This window comes from Onychomys torridus, chromosome 7 (genome assembly GCF_903995425.1).
Source record: "Onychomys torridus chromosome 7, mOncTor1.1, whole genome shotgun sequence".
Classification (NCBI taxonomy): Eukaryota; Metazoa; Chordata; class Mammalia; order Rodentia; family Cricetidae; genus Onychomys; species Onychomys torridus.
The window spans coordinates 95,632,545-95,649,821 of record NC_050449.1 but is presented as its reverse complement, the minus strand read 5'-3'; the positions used below and the strand labels follow the sequence as shown (position 1 = coordinate 95,649,821).

The 17,277-nt window shown below is 40.5% G+C and overlaps 1 protein-coding gene across 2 annotated transcripts in view; it reads right to left on the bottom strand.

Annotated features, from left to right (window-relative positions):
• Ryk (receptor like tyrosine kinase) overlaps positions 1-17,277 on the bottom strand; it is an 80,146-nt gene that overhangs the window by 50,999 nt on the left and 11,870 nt on the right. For both annotated transcript variants that reach the window (XM_036193010.1, XM_036193011.1), the window contains exon 2: positions 2,235-2,356. In XM_036193010.1, coding sequence (XP_036048903.1) covers positions 2,235-2,356 — 122 coding nt within the window. The remainder of the gene's footprint in view (positions 1-2,234; positions 2,357-17,277) is intronic.

The window sequence follows — 17,277 nt, the reverse complement described above, 5'->3', positions numbered from 1 at the left end:
CAAGAAACTAATTATCTGTTAAGACCGCCTAGTAGTCTATTCTTGTGAAAGAATCAATACCAGAACTCTACTCCCATCTTAAAATACAGTTAACACGTTCTCTACCACTCACTAAGGCACGCGTGACAGATGTTAAGAAAAGGACACACACAGCTCCAGCCTCTGAAGAACTAAAATCTTTGGCAAGACCAGTCAAGTAAACACTGCCACCAAAAGCTTTGATGTGAACAACTGAAGTTAAAGCATCTGTACTGCTCAAGTGATACACCAGGGAGTCTGGGGATCCTCAGAAGCAAAGGTTTCATCTTCTGGCAAGATCTTAAAAAGTCCAAATGGAGAGTTTCTGATAGAGTGTCAGAAACTGGGAGTGGCAGCCTTCCTTCTGAAAGTTTATGACTGCATCTCAGAGCCAAATGATCAAAAGACCCCATCACCACAGCACACTGTCCTCTCGGGTGACTCGGCCACTTCAGGTCACCGCTAGTTCCTGCTTCTTCTGCCTCCAAACTCACTTGAGCAAGTCCTTCACAAACTTGGATCCCAGTTTCCTCTGGCAGGAAATGATCAATAAATCAAAGCACAGCTATACAAGAAAATAGGATAAAGTTATTTGAAGGGGAAAACACACAATCAATACAAAGGAACAGAGAACCTTTACCAGGACACATTTCTCAGAACTCTGCACTACACAAAAATATGAAGCATTTAAGTGTACATATGCACACTACACACACACACACATACACACATACACTACTTTTCTTTAGGAGACAAGAATCAGGCAATAATGCCCGGTGAGGACCAAGATCTTGGATGGGCTTGCTCAGCATGCTACTATGACAATGGAAAACCTTCCTTTCATTGTATACTCTTACATGCCTCTGGAATTTGTACCATATCCATATACTGCCCACTCATATAATTAACTTTTTAAATAAACAAACTGCAACTAGTCAACCATGCTAAAAATCACCAGATACTATGATCTAAGAATTAGAATTAGGAACTGCAATATCACTAAGAAGAAGCCTAAAGCTATAGTTTAAAAACATGCTCTTGTCAGGTGTAGTGGTGTACACCTTTAATAATCCCAGCACTTGTGAGGCAGAGGCAGGCAGATCTCTATGAGTCCAAAGCCAATTTGGTCTACAAACTGAGTTCCAGGATAGCCAGAGCTATTGAGTGAGACCCTGTCTCAAAAAAAGAAAAGAAAAGAAATCTACAAGATATTAGAATAATTAGAGTTATACTGGCCCCTCTAGTGTTTACCCTGAAAGCATATACATTCATAGAAGATCCCTCCAAGCTAACTTCCATCATAACAGGTTCCCCACTACCAATAATTTCTTAGGGCTGAAACACGTGGACAGGGCAACAAACTTCAGATTGACACAAACTAAAGTAATATCAACTAGTGAGACATTAGTCAGAAAGATGCTGGAGATAACTGATGAGCTGTGAGTGCTGTGACTTAGAACTAAACTTCCTGATTCTGGTACCTGTACTCTGATTATGTAAATAACACCAATGTCCTGCAGACTAAGGTATTTAGGAGCAAGGAACACAATGTTTTCAATGAACTTTCAAACAGTTCAAGGGCAAACATGGGCAGGGAGTCAGGAGTAAATGGTACAAACAATTTCATTTTGCAAATCTGGGAAATGAAGATGTAAGATTTCTCTTGTAACTGAGGCAGTCAGAGATGTGAAGAATCACCAATGAATAAACCAGGCAAGAAGTTGCTAAGTCCCTGTGTTCAATCTCTAAGGTTACTGGAGCTCAGTGTGGTACATGCAGGAGGCTGCCAGCACTAAACTCTGCTTTCACTGTGAATGTGAAAATAATATTCAAGTCATCAATTGTGTCTGGAAGAGCCAGCTCAGCAATATTCTCCCCCACATAACCACACCCATTCTCCAACCATCTATGGCTTCTCCGTAACAGTAGGGTCATCATCAGAACCAACTGTCCTCTTCCTGAGCTGGATCCAGATCCCACTGGAAAGGCCTGAAAGGGCCCAGTCCTATGTGATGATCATCTACCTGGTAGCCACCTAAATCTAAAGTTTTAGTGAAACAGGAAGACTGCATCTGTAAGATCTAAACCTGAAAAGACCCAGTGCTACGTGTGTACCATCACTGACCCTTTGGTGCAGAGGAAGGCCCATCCTCAGGGACAGCCCTTGTCTATGGAGACTGGGTGACCCTGTCACCCCGTCTGCCAGCAGCTCTTACCTTGGACTTTGCATGCCAAGTGAAGTGCAGGAAGTTTGTCTCACTGGGCACTAGCAGGTTAAAGGACAGAGCGTAGTGACTAATAAGGTCATTTCTCACATAGTAAAGTTCTGCATCAAGACCTAGAAAAAAAATGGAAAAACAGTTAACCATCCAAGTGTCTTCAGAGTATCACAAACACTAGTACAGCGCAGCAAGAAAACACTGATGCACAAGTGTACGTTGTAGACAGCTGACATGTGAGCTGCCTCATGAAGCAGGACACTGCAGCATCACAGCTCACAAACAGAGAAACCGGCACCCAAGAAGTAGCTCTCCTTCTGAGACAGCCATGCCAGGACCACCTGCAGTCACCGGCCTTCTGGACACCAAAGAGGAAATACTCCTGCTTCACCAACACTGGCCCAGACTTAGAAAGCATCAAAACGAGGGGGACGGCCTGCACCGGAGTGACGAAAGCTCGTGAACCACCACTGCTAAGAAGCTATGCTCTTAACCTCTAAGCCATCTCCCCAGCCCTGAAGAAAACTTTTAATCACTACCTTCAATGGAAAGTCAACTTCCTGGGAAAAAATACATGGTTTAAAAAAAAGAAAAAGAAAGAAATCGGAAGGAAAATAAAACAATGGTACTAAGTTAATTACTGGTACTGCCAAGGCAGCGGACTTGAGCCCTGGGCTCTGTTGACACAAGGGAGAGGGAGGTATCAGCAAGTGTTAGAGACAGGCAAGGAACCAAAGAACTGAAAGGACAATGGCAGGGTAACATCCTCTACACTGATTCACTGATAAGTTTAGTCCTGATGTCCCTAGTACTCGGGCAAACTGAAATTTAAATTGCACATTCACTGAGCATGCATTGCAGGTCTGAAACTCAAGGGTGGTGTGAAAGAGGTCAAACTGGACACCTCAGACCTCCTAATCACACAGAGAAAGAGCAACAACTGTGTCACGGATAGTTCACCTGTCCATGCTGCTTCTTCATTTCTGACTCAGATCTGATAACACCTTTAAGTCAAAAAAAACGAGATCTGAGCGGCACTATCTTATGCATCCTGCATGGGATGCCAGGATACAGCAGGAGAAAGCTGGAAGCTGTACAGAAGTCTCTCCCTGCTGACAGGACAGGAAATGCTAGGAAACGAGGTTGGGGCTGGTGGAGGTGGAGGAAGACAGAAAGAAGGCAGGAGGATGTAGGGTTGAACAAAAAGGGGAGAAGAATTCAAAGAAAACACCAATAATCACAATAATACATGGTTTCAATTCATTTAAGGGGCTAGAGTACTGATTGCTCTTTCAATGGACCTGGGTTTGATTGCCAGCACCCACATGGCAGGCAGCTCACATCAGTTCACTGCCTCATTCCCAGGCATTTCATTCAATGCCCTCTTCTGGCCTCTGTGGGCACTGCACACATGTAGTGCACAGACACACAAGCAGACAAAACACCTATACACATAAAAATAATAAAATATTTACAAAAATTCACTTAAGCCTGATATATGCTAGTCTAGGTAGATTTATAAAAACAGGGCTAAAACAAAGTTCAGAAATATGTGTCAAGTAAAGAAAAAGAAAAAAGCTGGGCAGTAGTGGCACACACCTTTAATCCCAGGAGGCAGAGGCAGGTGGATCTCTGTGAGTTTGAGGCCAGCCTGGTCTATAGAGCAAGTTCCAGGACAGTCAGAGTTACACAGAGAAACCCTGTCTCAAAAAAACAACAACAAAAATAAACAAAGAAAAATGAAGCTGAAGTGACAGCACACAATTAGAACTCAAGGTGAAACAACTCACTCATTAGTTAATGAAACTTACAACTGGGATCTCGATACACAAAAGCTATGAAGGATACTGTATAGCAACAAACAAAGCTTTCTACACAGAAAGCAAAAGCTAAGAGAGAAGACAGATGATGCAGACAATCCACAGCCCCAGACTAACAGTCCCCCAGAACCCAAAGGTGGACTCGTGACTTGAACAATTATGAAATATGAAAAGGAGATTAATCATAATACATACTTTAAAAAAATTCTTAACAACAACAAAAATATCATGTAGCCTGCCTTCTCTGGTCAAATATAACAAAAAAATTACTTATAAAGATAAAGCCGCCGCTGGGCGGTGGTGGCGCACACCTTTAATCCCAGCACTCGGGAGGCAGAGCCAGGCGGATCTTTGTGAGTTCGAGGCCAGTCTGGGCTACCAAGTGAGTTCCAGGAAAGGTGCAAAGCTACACAGAGAAGCCCTGTCTCGAAAAAAACCAAAAAGATAAAGCCAAAAATGACCCTTTGAATATAGTTACAGCCTTTAAAAGATAGAGTTTTAAAAATATAAAATGCTATATTACCAATACTAGAAATAGAAAGGAATATCATTACAAATCTTACAGGTATTAAAAATATAAAGACTACTAAGAATGTTATGACAAGAAATTCAATGAATCAGATCAAATAGAAAATCCTTGGTATCATCATTTACCAAAAGACAATATAAATTAAAAGCCCCAAATGATCAAGAATCCACCCAAGGGGAAAGCGCTAGTCACCAGTGAATTCAAAACATTACAGAAGATAAACACCAATCTTAAATAACTATCAGAAAATAAGAGAAAAGATCATTTTCTTACTCACAAGGCCAGCACAAAGCCAAGAACTAAATATATTATTACAGAATAGAAAACTACAGACCAATGTTTTTCACACGCTCAAACATTCTCCACAAAATATTAGCAAATGTAATACAACAGTATATGAGAGGGAAAGCATATCATAACCAACAAAGTCAGAATTCACCACACTAGTAGAAAAGGAAAAAATAATAAAAGCAGGTGTGGTGGCTCACACCAGTAATCCCAACACTTGGGAAGCAGAAGCAGGAGGGTCAGGAGTTCAAGGTCACCCTTGGCAATTTTTAGCAAGTTTGAGGCCAACCTGGGCAACATGAGACCCTGTTTTAAAACAAAACACTGAGGGCATCTTGGATTAAAAGCCTATACTGATAAAAAATAGTCAACAAATAATGAATGAACAGACATTTTCTTGATATGGTAAAGAGCATTTACAAAGCCATATAGCTAGCATGCTCAATGGTGAATTCTTAAATTCATTTACAAGGTAAGGATGTCCCCACTTCTACCCAATTTCATACTAGGGAATGACAAGACATTATAGACACTATAGATATAGAACACGATGAAAATCTACTAAATACTATGAAAAACAAGTAGTGGAGAATTGTGCTAGACAAGTGCTTTTAGGAGAAAACTCCACTTATGGGGAAAGATCTGCTGCCCCTTTAAATGCTAGTCAGCCTTCTTCCAAGATATTCTATGTTTTAGATAGAGCTGTGCAAAGAAACCACAAGGAACGAGCCTCTTCTCAAGCCCAAGTAAATTTTGCTTTCAGCCACACTATATGAGCAGAAAGGAGATTGGTGCATTTCATAGTAAGAGACACAGAGTTGTGAAAATGTGAAGAGGTGCTAAAACACATCATTAATCTTCAAAAAAACAAAGGTTAGAAGTACAATGAAAACCATTAGCACCCAAGGGAATAACTACAATTGATTCTGGCAAGGCTGGCTGGCAAGCATGAAGAAAAAAAAAAAAAATCCGATCAACTGCTTTGAAAAGCTAATGGTTGATTATAAATTAAACACACACCTACTCTGTGACCATCGATTCCAACTGAGGTAATTATGCAAAGGAAATGAAAACACTGTATCCACAAAACACTTGTGTACAGATGTTCATAAGCCCTTTATGCCTAATAAGCAGAAGTGGAAACAATGTAAACGCTTGAACTTGATACCAATTGTTAACATTCAACAATGGAATACTACTCTACAATAAAAATCAAACTTTGTAACTAGGATGGACCTCTCAAAGTGAAAGAAACTCCACAAATGGGAATATAGAATATCAACTATTTGAGTCTAGTTAAATAAAACTTCTAGAACATAACAACACTAAGTCATAGTGATACAACTCCCAACCATGGTCATCTAGAAAGAAGGATAGGAGACAGGAAGATTATAGGGAACTTCCTGTGATAATGGCAATGTTCAATATCTTGACTTGAGTCTAGGTCACAAGGCTGTGTATAAATAACTTATTTTATTTTTAACTTGGGAGTAGGGGTGAGGGTATGTGCACATGTGAGTGCAGGTGATTGCAGAATCCAGGAGAGGGTGTTAGGTCTCCTGGAACTAGAGTTATAGACAGTTGTTAACCTCCTGACATGGGTACTCTGCAAGAGTTGTAGGTGCTCTTAACAACTGAGTCACCTCTCCAGTCCTGAGGTAGGGGGTGTGGGGTGGGGGGGTATGGGGGGGGGGGGTGGTGTGGGGGTGGTGTTTCAGTGCTGCTGCTACAGGTTGGATTCAGGGCCTTCCACAGGCTAAACAAGTACTCTATCACTGAGCTACATTCTTTGCATTTCTTTCCTTCCTTCCTCCTTCCTTCCCTTCTTCCTTCCTTCCTTCCTTTCCTTCCTTCCTTCCTTCCTTCATTCGTTCATTCATTCATTCATTTCTTTATTTGGCTTTTCTGAATAGTTTTGGTGCCTGTCCTGGATCTTGCTCTCTAGCCCAGGCTGGTCTTGAACTCACAGAGATCCACCTGCCTCTGACTCCCAAGTGCTGAGATTAAAGGCCTACACCACTGCTGCCCGGCCATTCTCTGCAATCTCAATCTGCAAAGCTCAATCTTCTGAACACAGAAAGCCCATGCATTTCATTTCATGTAAGTTTATCTACATTTTCTGAGAGGAGTGGAAAGACAACACTCAAAGATCTTTACCTCATTTGAATCTCAAAAAAACTGTTCATCACAGAATAGGACAGCACCAGCAAATAGAAAGATTAGCTGTAAGTAATCGATTTCCAATTTTCAACATCAAACATTTCTCCAGGGAAATAAGGACTCTGTTCCTGACACACAACAAAGGGCTGAGGCAGGAAAAGAATCCTCCATTTCAGTGACAACAGCTCCCGCCAAGCCAGGGCTCTTTCAGCTCCATGTCAAGACTATTAAAGGTGACTACATGCACAAGGGCTCTCTCCCCAGAGGAGCACAGACTGGCCTATGCACGGTTGCGCCGGCGGCGGCAGAGCAAGCTGCACTTCCCGTGCCACTCCTGGGCAGCCCCACTGCTCACAGCCACAGGCCTGCAACTGCCATCCTCTCACGTGAATGGCTTGACTCTGCTCTCAGGCAGCCTTAGCCACAATAAGTGGTTTGACTGGGCGACCCACCTGGCCTCATAAGGTACCAATTCTGCTTCTGTTAGTGCTCTCTGGCCTGAAATAGCAGAAGTCTTGAGTGGTCTGCCTTGAACCTTCTTTTCACCATAATCCTGTTATTTTTAGTGAAAAAGCACTCTTGAAAGTTTTCTTAGGAGTGGGTTTGATATTATAACAGAAATGCTTATGTTCTTTAAATACAACACTGAATATTAGACAGGGTGTGGCAGCAATTTGTGACTGTAAACTTACAAGTAATATAAAATCCTAGCAAGACAGCAGTGATTAATAAACCACAGTCACATCCGGAAAACAATGATTCGAAACATGTCTTTCTTTGTAGAAGACCATCTGAGGTGGCATCCCAGGGATTATGGCCTTTCAATCTAATCCCTCCCCGTTCATCCATGCAATATACTGGACACCTGTTATGGTCTGAGTCTGTCTGTTGCCACAAATTTATGCTTTAAATGCTAGGTTCCCAGCTTATGTTTATTTTGAAAGCTGTGGAAGGAGCCTTCAGGGCTGGCGCTCTACCTGTCAGAAGTAGGTCACTAAGTGCAGGCCTCTAGAGGTGTGGGCCACTGGCTTCCAGCCTGCCTTTTCTGCTTCCCGCCTGCTGCCTGTGGACCCAGCACTGCCCACCTGCTGCCATGCCTTCCCTGTCAGGACAGACTGGACCTCTGCAATGCAAGGCCAGACCAGGCTGCCCTTCCTCAGCCTGCTTCCATGGGTTTTTGTCCCGGCAACACAAAGTAACTCTGATGGTGGAGGGAGGGAGGGAAAACTAAATGAAAAAAACTCTGAAAAGATTGACATCATGAGCAGGGCTCCTACAAATACAGTGTGATAAACTGAGTTTTGTCCAGAACTTAACCCTAAAGGAAAACAGGCAAGATTCAAACAATATTCAGCAAATTTTCAAAAATGCCTAGCACCTAAAAGTGTTCAATAAATGTCCAAGACATTAAACATATATTAGTGAGATATGAATATGCATATTATGTATGTTCCACTTTTTTAAAGAAAGTATCAGAATACACTAAGTAGTTGGTTATAAATAGTGGATTATGAGAGACTTTTACGTACCCTTTATGATTTTCTTTCTCCTTAAGTTTTCTTTGAAGGCTGGGCATGGTGGTACATGCTATAACTCCAGCATTTAGGAGGCAAAGGCAGGTAGACCCTACATAATGAGTTCCACACCAGGACAGCCAGGACAATATCCTGAGACTCATCTAAAAGAGTTCACATTTTCTATGAACTATAACTAAAAAAAAAATTAAAGGTTTTTCAAAAACATTTAAAGAAATATGCATGTAGCATTTAGCAAGTCACAAGAACCAAAATCCAATTACTTTCTGTGGTGGTTGAATGAGAATGGCCCCCATAGCCTCATATATTTGAATGCTTGGTCCCCAGATGGTGGAAATGTAAGGACAGGGAGGTGTGGCCTAGCTAACGGAGGTGTGTCACTGGAGGCGGCATTGAGGCTTCAAAAGCTTACACCACTCCAGTGAGCTCTCTGTAGGCCACCATGCCTGCTGCAATGCTCCCTGCCATGATGGCCATGCTCTGAAACCGTAAGCAAGCCCCCAATTAAATGCTTTCTTTTCCAAGTTGCCTTGAGTCATGGTGTCTCCTCACAGTAACAAAAAAAATAACACTTTCTTGGATTTAGTTCAGTGGTAGAATGCTTGCCTAGCAAGCGCAAGGCCCTGGGTTCGACCCTCAGCTCAAAAAAAAAAAAAAAATCCATTAAGGTTTGTAAGAGCTGGGAAAATGACTGTCCATGTTCCCCAATCCCAATTTTTTTCACTTAAAAAAATCACTGTGAAGACATCATCATTGGTATATTAAAGTTAACACTAATAATAAATTATTAATAACTAAAACCCCTTCCACCACCTTCCCTCAAAATATCCCAATATATCAAAAAGCAAACTCTGGTAAAGCGCCAGAACAAAAGACTGACGTTTAGGAAGGATCTCCACGTAGAGCACTGACTGATAGCATCTTGAAAGAAAGCTTCAGACTGACCCTGTTCACTGTGGACACTAGTACGGAAAAACCTAGAATGCTGGAGCAAAATGAGAGTTTTCCAGGGACAAAAAGGCCATCAAGAAAGTCCATTTCCAAACAAATTCTGATCCTATGACAAGAAAGCATATTCTCAGAGGCCTCAGAATACAGCCAATTGCATATTCTTACCCCAGGAAGTAACTTTAAATCATACTGAGAGAGCATAAAACTTTCCTTTTTAACAAGGAATAGAGAATCCTTTATAATAAGATGCTTATAATAAAATAAACATCAATCTTTTTTATGTGCATTAGTGTTTTACTTGCATGTATGTCTGTGTGAGATACTCTGGAACTGGAATTACAGACAGTTGTAAACTGCCATATGGGTGCTGGGAATTGAACCTGGGTCCTCTGGAAGGGTAGCCAGTGACCTCTGAGCCATCTCTTCAGCCCCAATAAATGTCAATCTTCATTGCTCTAAATCAAAATGTAAAGCGTTTCTGGGACTAGAGAGAAGGCTCAATGGTTGAGAGCACTGGCTGCACCATATGGCAGCTTACAACCATCTGTAACTACTGTTTAAGGGGATCTGATGCCTTCTTCTGGTCTCCATAGGCACTGCATCCACATGGAGCATATACACACATGCAGACAATCATACACATCAATCAAAATAAAATAAATAATTTTTAAAGCATTTCTAAACATATAGAGAACCCAATGTTAAGTACAACTGGGGTGTGCAATTAGTACACAGAGAACAGAAGACACACACATCTATAATTAGTATAGCCATAATTTTGGCACAAGTCAAGATTGGTACACTATTAAAATCATCGCCTCTCAAATCACCCACAAGACAGTTATATAAAGTTATCAGCAGCCAGGCTGGTGACACACTAGTAATCCAGCAATTGGGGTGTGGAGGGAGCAGGAGTCCAGGGCATCTCAGCTACTTACCAGATTTTTAGTTAGTCTGAACCATATAAGACAGGGTTTATAAACAAAAGCAAAAACAACAAAACGCTGGGCTGATGAGATGGCCTAGAAGGCACTTGCTGAACAAGCCTAGTCATCTGAATTCAGTACCCAGAGCCCACAGTGGAGAGCTGAGAGCTGTGTTCTGGTGCCACATCTTTTCCCATAGCTATAAAATAGCATTTTTTTTTTCTAATTTTAAAAGTTATCAGTTATAAGGAAATGAACAATCAACTTCTTAAGGCAGAAAAATGTACAGGCGACAATTTGGTCAGCAGTGGGTAAGAAGAAGGCAGAGACAGAAAACACATATAGGTTATAAATCTACCTGCATTCTTCACCTTTATAAGTGCTCACCCACATAAAGAAAAACAAGAATGTAGAAAACAAGCTAGAAAGATTATTTACCAAAAGTTGGTAATGAATGTTAATTATTTTCTTCTTCTGCATGAACATATGTTTTCCAAATGGTCAATAAAGACTATGTTTTTCACTGACATCCAGGAAATAAAATTAGGAAAAGTAAAAAGAATTTTAAACAATTTTAGTCTGATTTTCTGACAAATATTAAACTTATAGGGAATAACATACTTTATATATCTGGGTTTAATCTCCTTTTTCTTTCTTTCCCATCATACACTCAAAGGGGAAAAAAGGCAAGTGAAGATAATACAAAATACCCCTTTCCAACTGCTACCAATTATCAATGTTTCAACTGTAACCACAGTAATTAAATGCAGACTGAGCTCAGGGATAGAGGCTGGCAGATAAACTATGGAGAATGGTGGGACATGCGTCAAGCAGCTCAAACAGACACCGAGGAGTAGTGCTGAGGCAGACAGGAAAGCAGCACATTCCTCAGTACACCAGTGAGCCAGGTTCATTGCCAGCCCTAAGTGCAGGAATGCTATAGATCAGGAACCAGGAAAAGTAGTGGAAGGAAGCCTCAGTGCTGGGTCAGAACAAGAAGAAGATGAGTCTAAAGGTTAGTTACCCCAACATGCGCCTTTAGAAAAGAGTCCCAGAAATCGGGGCCATCATGATGGAAAGAGGAATAGCTGAAAGAAAATCAGAATAGGTTCTAATATTGGGGGGCGGGGTAAAGGAAAGTAAATAAGGAAACTGGATTTAGAGAACAAAGTCTTTGGGGACCACTTTGTAGAGGTCTTTTGACTCCAATACTAAAGGGCAGAAGGTCATATAAAGTAAAGATCATACAACAAAAGAGAAGAGGATTCTGAGTCACCATCCTGGGACAAAACAACAGAAAGAAAGATAGAATGCGTGGTAAGAGCTAGTTCCTCAAAGAATGATTCCAAAAGAAAATTAAGAAACCAATTCCATTTATAGCCGCATCCCAAAAGATAAAACACTTAAGAAGCAATGTAACCAAAGAAATAAGGCTAAGTTTAAAAATACAAAACACTGAAAGAACTAAATAAACAGAAAAACATCTCATGTTTATGGTTGGGAAGACAACAGGGTTAGTCAGATGGCAATGTAGCCCAAATGTACAGAGTCCATGCAATCTCTACAAATTTCCACCTGCCTTTTATGCAGAAGTAAAAGAAAAATAAAATAAAATAAAATAAAATAGATCCTCAAATGGATATGGAATTGCAAAGTTGCTCCAAATAGTCAAAATAATCTTTAAAAGGCACATATACAGAAGATTCACATTTCACAGCTTCAAAACTCACTACAAAGTGACTTAGATCAAAGCAGTGCAGGAGTGGCACACACACCTTGGTGGTAACCAACACTCTCCAGTTGGATTTAAGACCTGTTCAACCAGAGGGAGATCGTTCCTGGTACTGGAACCAGGGCTAGTGAAGTCATGGATCTTGGAGGAGAACCTACAGCTGCCACTTCACTAAACCAGCATAAACCCTAATCATATTCTAAATACTTATCCTACAACCACAGATGAGTCCTCACCCTTCGTCAAGGAAACATCTCTGTTTTACAACAGAGACTATTACAGAAAGCCACGACCAATCAAAATGCAGAGTTGTGAAGCCCAGTCCCAACAGACATGTACACAACACAACTCTTGCAACTAAGGTTCGGGAGTCATTGTGGAGATGGGGAAGGACAGACTGTAAGAACCAGAGAAACAGAAAGTTTGCTGCGAGAATGTTAGAATCCACACCCGTAAAGTCTCACCAACATGACTGCTTAAACATGGGCTGAACAGGAACAACAGACATCTAAAACGGACAAGAGAAAGCTCACGCACAAGGCCTCAATTCTACACGAACAACTGTAAGCAACTAAGGGAAGCTGAGAGCCAGAGAGTCTGCCCCGGGACAAGCCCACCAACTGCTTATTCCATACCAAATGGTAAGCCCTGAAAACATACATAAGCCGGGCGGTGGTGGTGCACGCCTTTAATCCCAGCACTCTAGAGACAGAGCCAGGCAGATCTCTGTGAGTTTGTGGCCAGCCTGGTCTACAGAGTAAGTTCCAGGACAGGCACTGAAACCCTGTCTTGAAAAAGCCAAAAAAGAAAGAAAGAAAGAAAGAAAGAAAGAAAGAAGGGAGGGAGGGAGGGAGGGAGGGAGGGAGGGAGGGAGGGAGGGAGGGAGGGAGAAATAAAGGAAATATACATAAAAGTAATATTATACAGACTGATCAGGTTGTATTTATGTATTTAGGAACACACACACACACACACACACACACACACACACACACACACACGAAAAAAGAGACCATGAATTTGAAAGAGAAGAAGGCTATGTGGAAAGGCTAAGGGGGAAGAAAGGGAAGGCAGAAATAATGTAATTATAATCTCAAAAAGTTTTTTAAAACAGTAATAATAGCATGGTTATAGCATAAGGGCAGCCATTTAAACCACCAGAACAGAATTGAGCCCAGAAATAAAGTTATAAAATTCTGAAGACTCAAGTTTTAATAAGGGCACCAGCCAAGGTCACTTGCCAGAGAAAGACTATCTTCCTTCAACTAATAATGGTGGGATAACTGGATATTCAGTCAGAAGAATGAAACTGGAACCCTACCTCGTACCACATACAAAGATTAATTCAAAATAGATCAATGACTTAAACACAAGACTTAAAATATAGAGACTCTTAGAAAGAGTTAAAAGACATAAAACTCTTAGAAAAAAACATAGAGGCATATCTTCATAACCTTGAATTTGGTGATGGCTTAAGACAGGGTACCAAAGTACAAGCAATGGGAGAAAAAAGATGTACCAAAGTTCATAAAAATGTTAAGTTCTATGCAAAAACAAACAACGTACTATTGCAAAGAAGACAAGACAACACACAGAATGGAAGATGATACCTGCAAATCATACCTGGTAAGGGTCAAGAATTCTGGATAGATACACAAGCCTCACAATTCAACAAAAGACTATTGTTGTAGTTACAACCTCAAAAAGTTTTAGAAGGTAATTAATAGTTCTAGCATAAGGGCAGCCATCTAAACCAACAGAACAGTACACCAGTCCAACCTAAAAATGGACGAGGGACTCAAACACTCATTTCTCCAGAGAAGCCACACAAAGGACCACATGAAAAAGATGCTCCATATAGTTCAATACTAGGGAAACAGAAGTGAAAACAAAAATGAGGTACTTCTCCTCAGAATACTCCTTAGAATAACCACAACCAAAAAAGCAGAAAACAGCAAGAGTTGGCAAAGATGTAGGGAAACAGGACCATTATAGTCTTGGTAGGAATGTAAAACAGTCACTGACATAGTCTAGCAGTGCCTCAAAAAGTTAAACAGTGTTACCAGATGATTCATTATTCTAGTCTAAGTATATATATAACTTGAACATGTATCCAACTGGGTACTTGCATGTTCTCAGCACCATTATTCATAACAGCCAAAATGTATAAACAACTCAAATGTCCACAAACAGATGAAGAGTTAATTGTGGTATTAAAAACAGAATGAAAAGATATATGTGAACCTCCACAACATTATGCTACATGAAAATAGCCAGATAAAACATCACATTGTGTGTGAATCCACTTATATAAATATATAGAACAGGGTCAGTGGAGGTGTTTAGCTGGTCAAGGTACCTGCCACCAATGATGACCTGAGTTTGATCCCTAGAAACCACACAGTGGAGAGAACCAATTCCTGCACACTCATGCACACACAAACTAGACAGACAGACAGACAGACAGTCAGAGATAAATTTTTGAAAGTAAGCAGAACTATGAAGACTTAGAGGAGACTCAGGAGCTGAAATTCTACCATATAAAGGCGGGGGAGGCCAAGAGGGGGAGGAAAGAAAACAGGAAAGCAGAATGGGCAGAACAGAAAGGGCCCTGTGGAGGCAGACAAGGCAAAGGCCAGCAGCCATGAACTGACTAGGTAGCATTTTGTCATCACAACACACAGAATATTGCCATTCAGACTTAGGATAAACACGTCAACTGCTCAACTACATGAACCAGACTTAAGTTTCTTGCTGCCAATTCCAGCAAAGTAGGGATGTTGCTCTCTCCTAAGAAAGGATAACATTTATTCATAATTTGATTTTTAAACAACCCATATTTGATGCTAAAAATTTTAAGTTATTCCTGCAAAACTCTCATGACCCTATTAAGAAAAATATGCTTTTCACTATACAGTATTAAGTCCCAAATTTAATTCCTGGGTCACCTGCCCAGCTTAGTACAAACTCTAATAATAATCCACTAATTAAACCTTTTCCAAATACATGTTTCTGACAGTTAACTACAGGTTCCCCAATGCTGTCACTCTATTGGCAAGTGGCACCTCAGTGAAGAAATCTCCCTTTACAAACAGTGCCACCTTCACAGCCCCTGCCAGAAAGCAACTCCTCGAAGCGCTGCTTGAATGCCGGGCAACCTCCTCTACCTGGCATGCTCGCAGCATTCAACACCAGATGCATGAATAGCTGGCAACTGATGAAAATCAACTACACCAAAGATGGATTTTAAGGAAAAGTTGTTTTGTTGTGTTGTTGTTTTGTTTTTTGTTTTTTTTAAATGCCAGGAATCAGTTAAAATAAGAAAACAGAAGTAACATTGCGGCAAGGAACTAAAGCAGCATTACAGTACAGAAGTCCTTTCCTGGCTCTGAGACTAAGCAGTTGAATGGCCTTTGGCACTCAATGCCTGAGCCATCTTCTAGAAGTCAACTTTCTCAACTATAAGACAAAAGAGGTAGACCAGATGATGTTAATCCCCTCCTTCACTGAAAAATTCTCTAATTTTATGACATCACCAGTAGTTTCCAGATGTCAGCCAAAACATATTACATGATATCATCCATAATTCCTACATATCAATCAAAACTTTAAAAAAAAGTTCATGAAACCAAAACAATCTTTAAGGTCTAATCAGAGAAAAGTAATCAATGTATCTATCATAAACCACTACTGATGCAAAATAAAAATAAAAAGCTCTAGCTTCAAATGTTTCTAAGTTATATAAACTAATAAACTGAAAAGAGTTTGCTGGGTGGTGTAAACTAATAAACTGAAAATAAGTAAGTTTGCTGGGTGGTGGTGGCACACAATTTAATCCTAGCATTCAGGAGCCACAGGCAAGCAGATCTCTGTGAGTTCAAGGCCGGCCTGGTCTACAGAACTAGTTCCAGGACAGCCAAGGCTGCACAAACCCTCTTTGAAAAATAAAAAAACAGAAAAAAGGAAAATAAATAAGTTTGTTCATCAAAATCTAGTAAATCTATTTATGCCAAGAAAATCTATTGAGAACTATTTAATTACATGCAGCAGAGATTGCCAGGGCTAGAGAGATGGCTCAGTGGTTAAACACACTGGCTTTTCTTCCAGAAGATTCTGAGTTTAGTTTCCAACACACACATGGTGGCTCACAGCAGAAAACTCCCAACATATGATGGCAAGAAAGGAATTTCTTTTTTTCACAATTAAAAAAGTACAGTCTTCAAGCCTTGTCACTACTCAAGCACAAATCACAGAAACTGAGAATTGTAATGTGCTACCCCACCACATCCAGTATTTGCTTCACTTATTTCTCTCTCAACCTTAAATATCTTGGCAGAATTGAATTAACAGTGTATAATTGCATACAGAGAACACGAGGCAAGAATAGGTGCTTTAAAAGGAAAAAAAAAAAAAAGGCATCCAGGATCAATAAAAGATTACTATGCCCTCACTTTGCAGCCCTTTTATTTCAGGATACCTCCTTCAGACCATGACCTGTCTCCACAGAACCCATGGTAATTCTGTGATACCTGATCACAGAAACCAAAGCTACCCATCACAAAAGCTGTGTTCTGGTTTGCCACTGCTAGTGCTCTGGAAGAAGTTAGGTGGACTTGGAGGAAGAGTAAGGTCACTTGCTTTCAAATAGATGCATTGCCACCTTCCCCCATTGGCAAATACGTAGCAAATGGCTAAGATTATAAATAAATAAATAAATAAATGAATGAATGAATGAATTAATGAATGAATGAATGAATGAATAAATAAATAAATAAATAAAAAGTTTTCACTCCCAATGAAAATATAGGTCAAAGAAAAATGCCTAAGACAATTCCCCTTAAAAATGTGATTAAATGTCATTTGTACAACAGCCAAGAGTGTGAAAGGTACGTCCCAAGTCCTTTTCAAGGACGACAACAGAGTGTAAGCCACATGCTCCAGCACTAAAACATAAAACACAATCTCCCTGCCATGAAGCCAGAATCCCCAGCATCTGGTAAGACGGACACTCTGCACAATAATTTGGTGTTGTTCTCTTGTGAAATAATCCTTCTGTACACTGTGTAAATTATGCTGTGATCAGTTTAATAAAGAAGCTG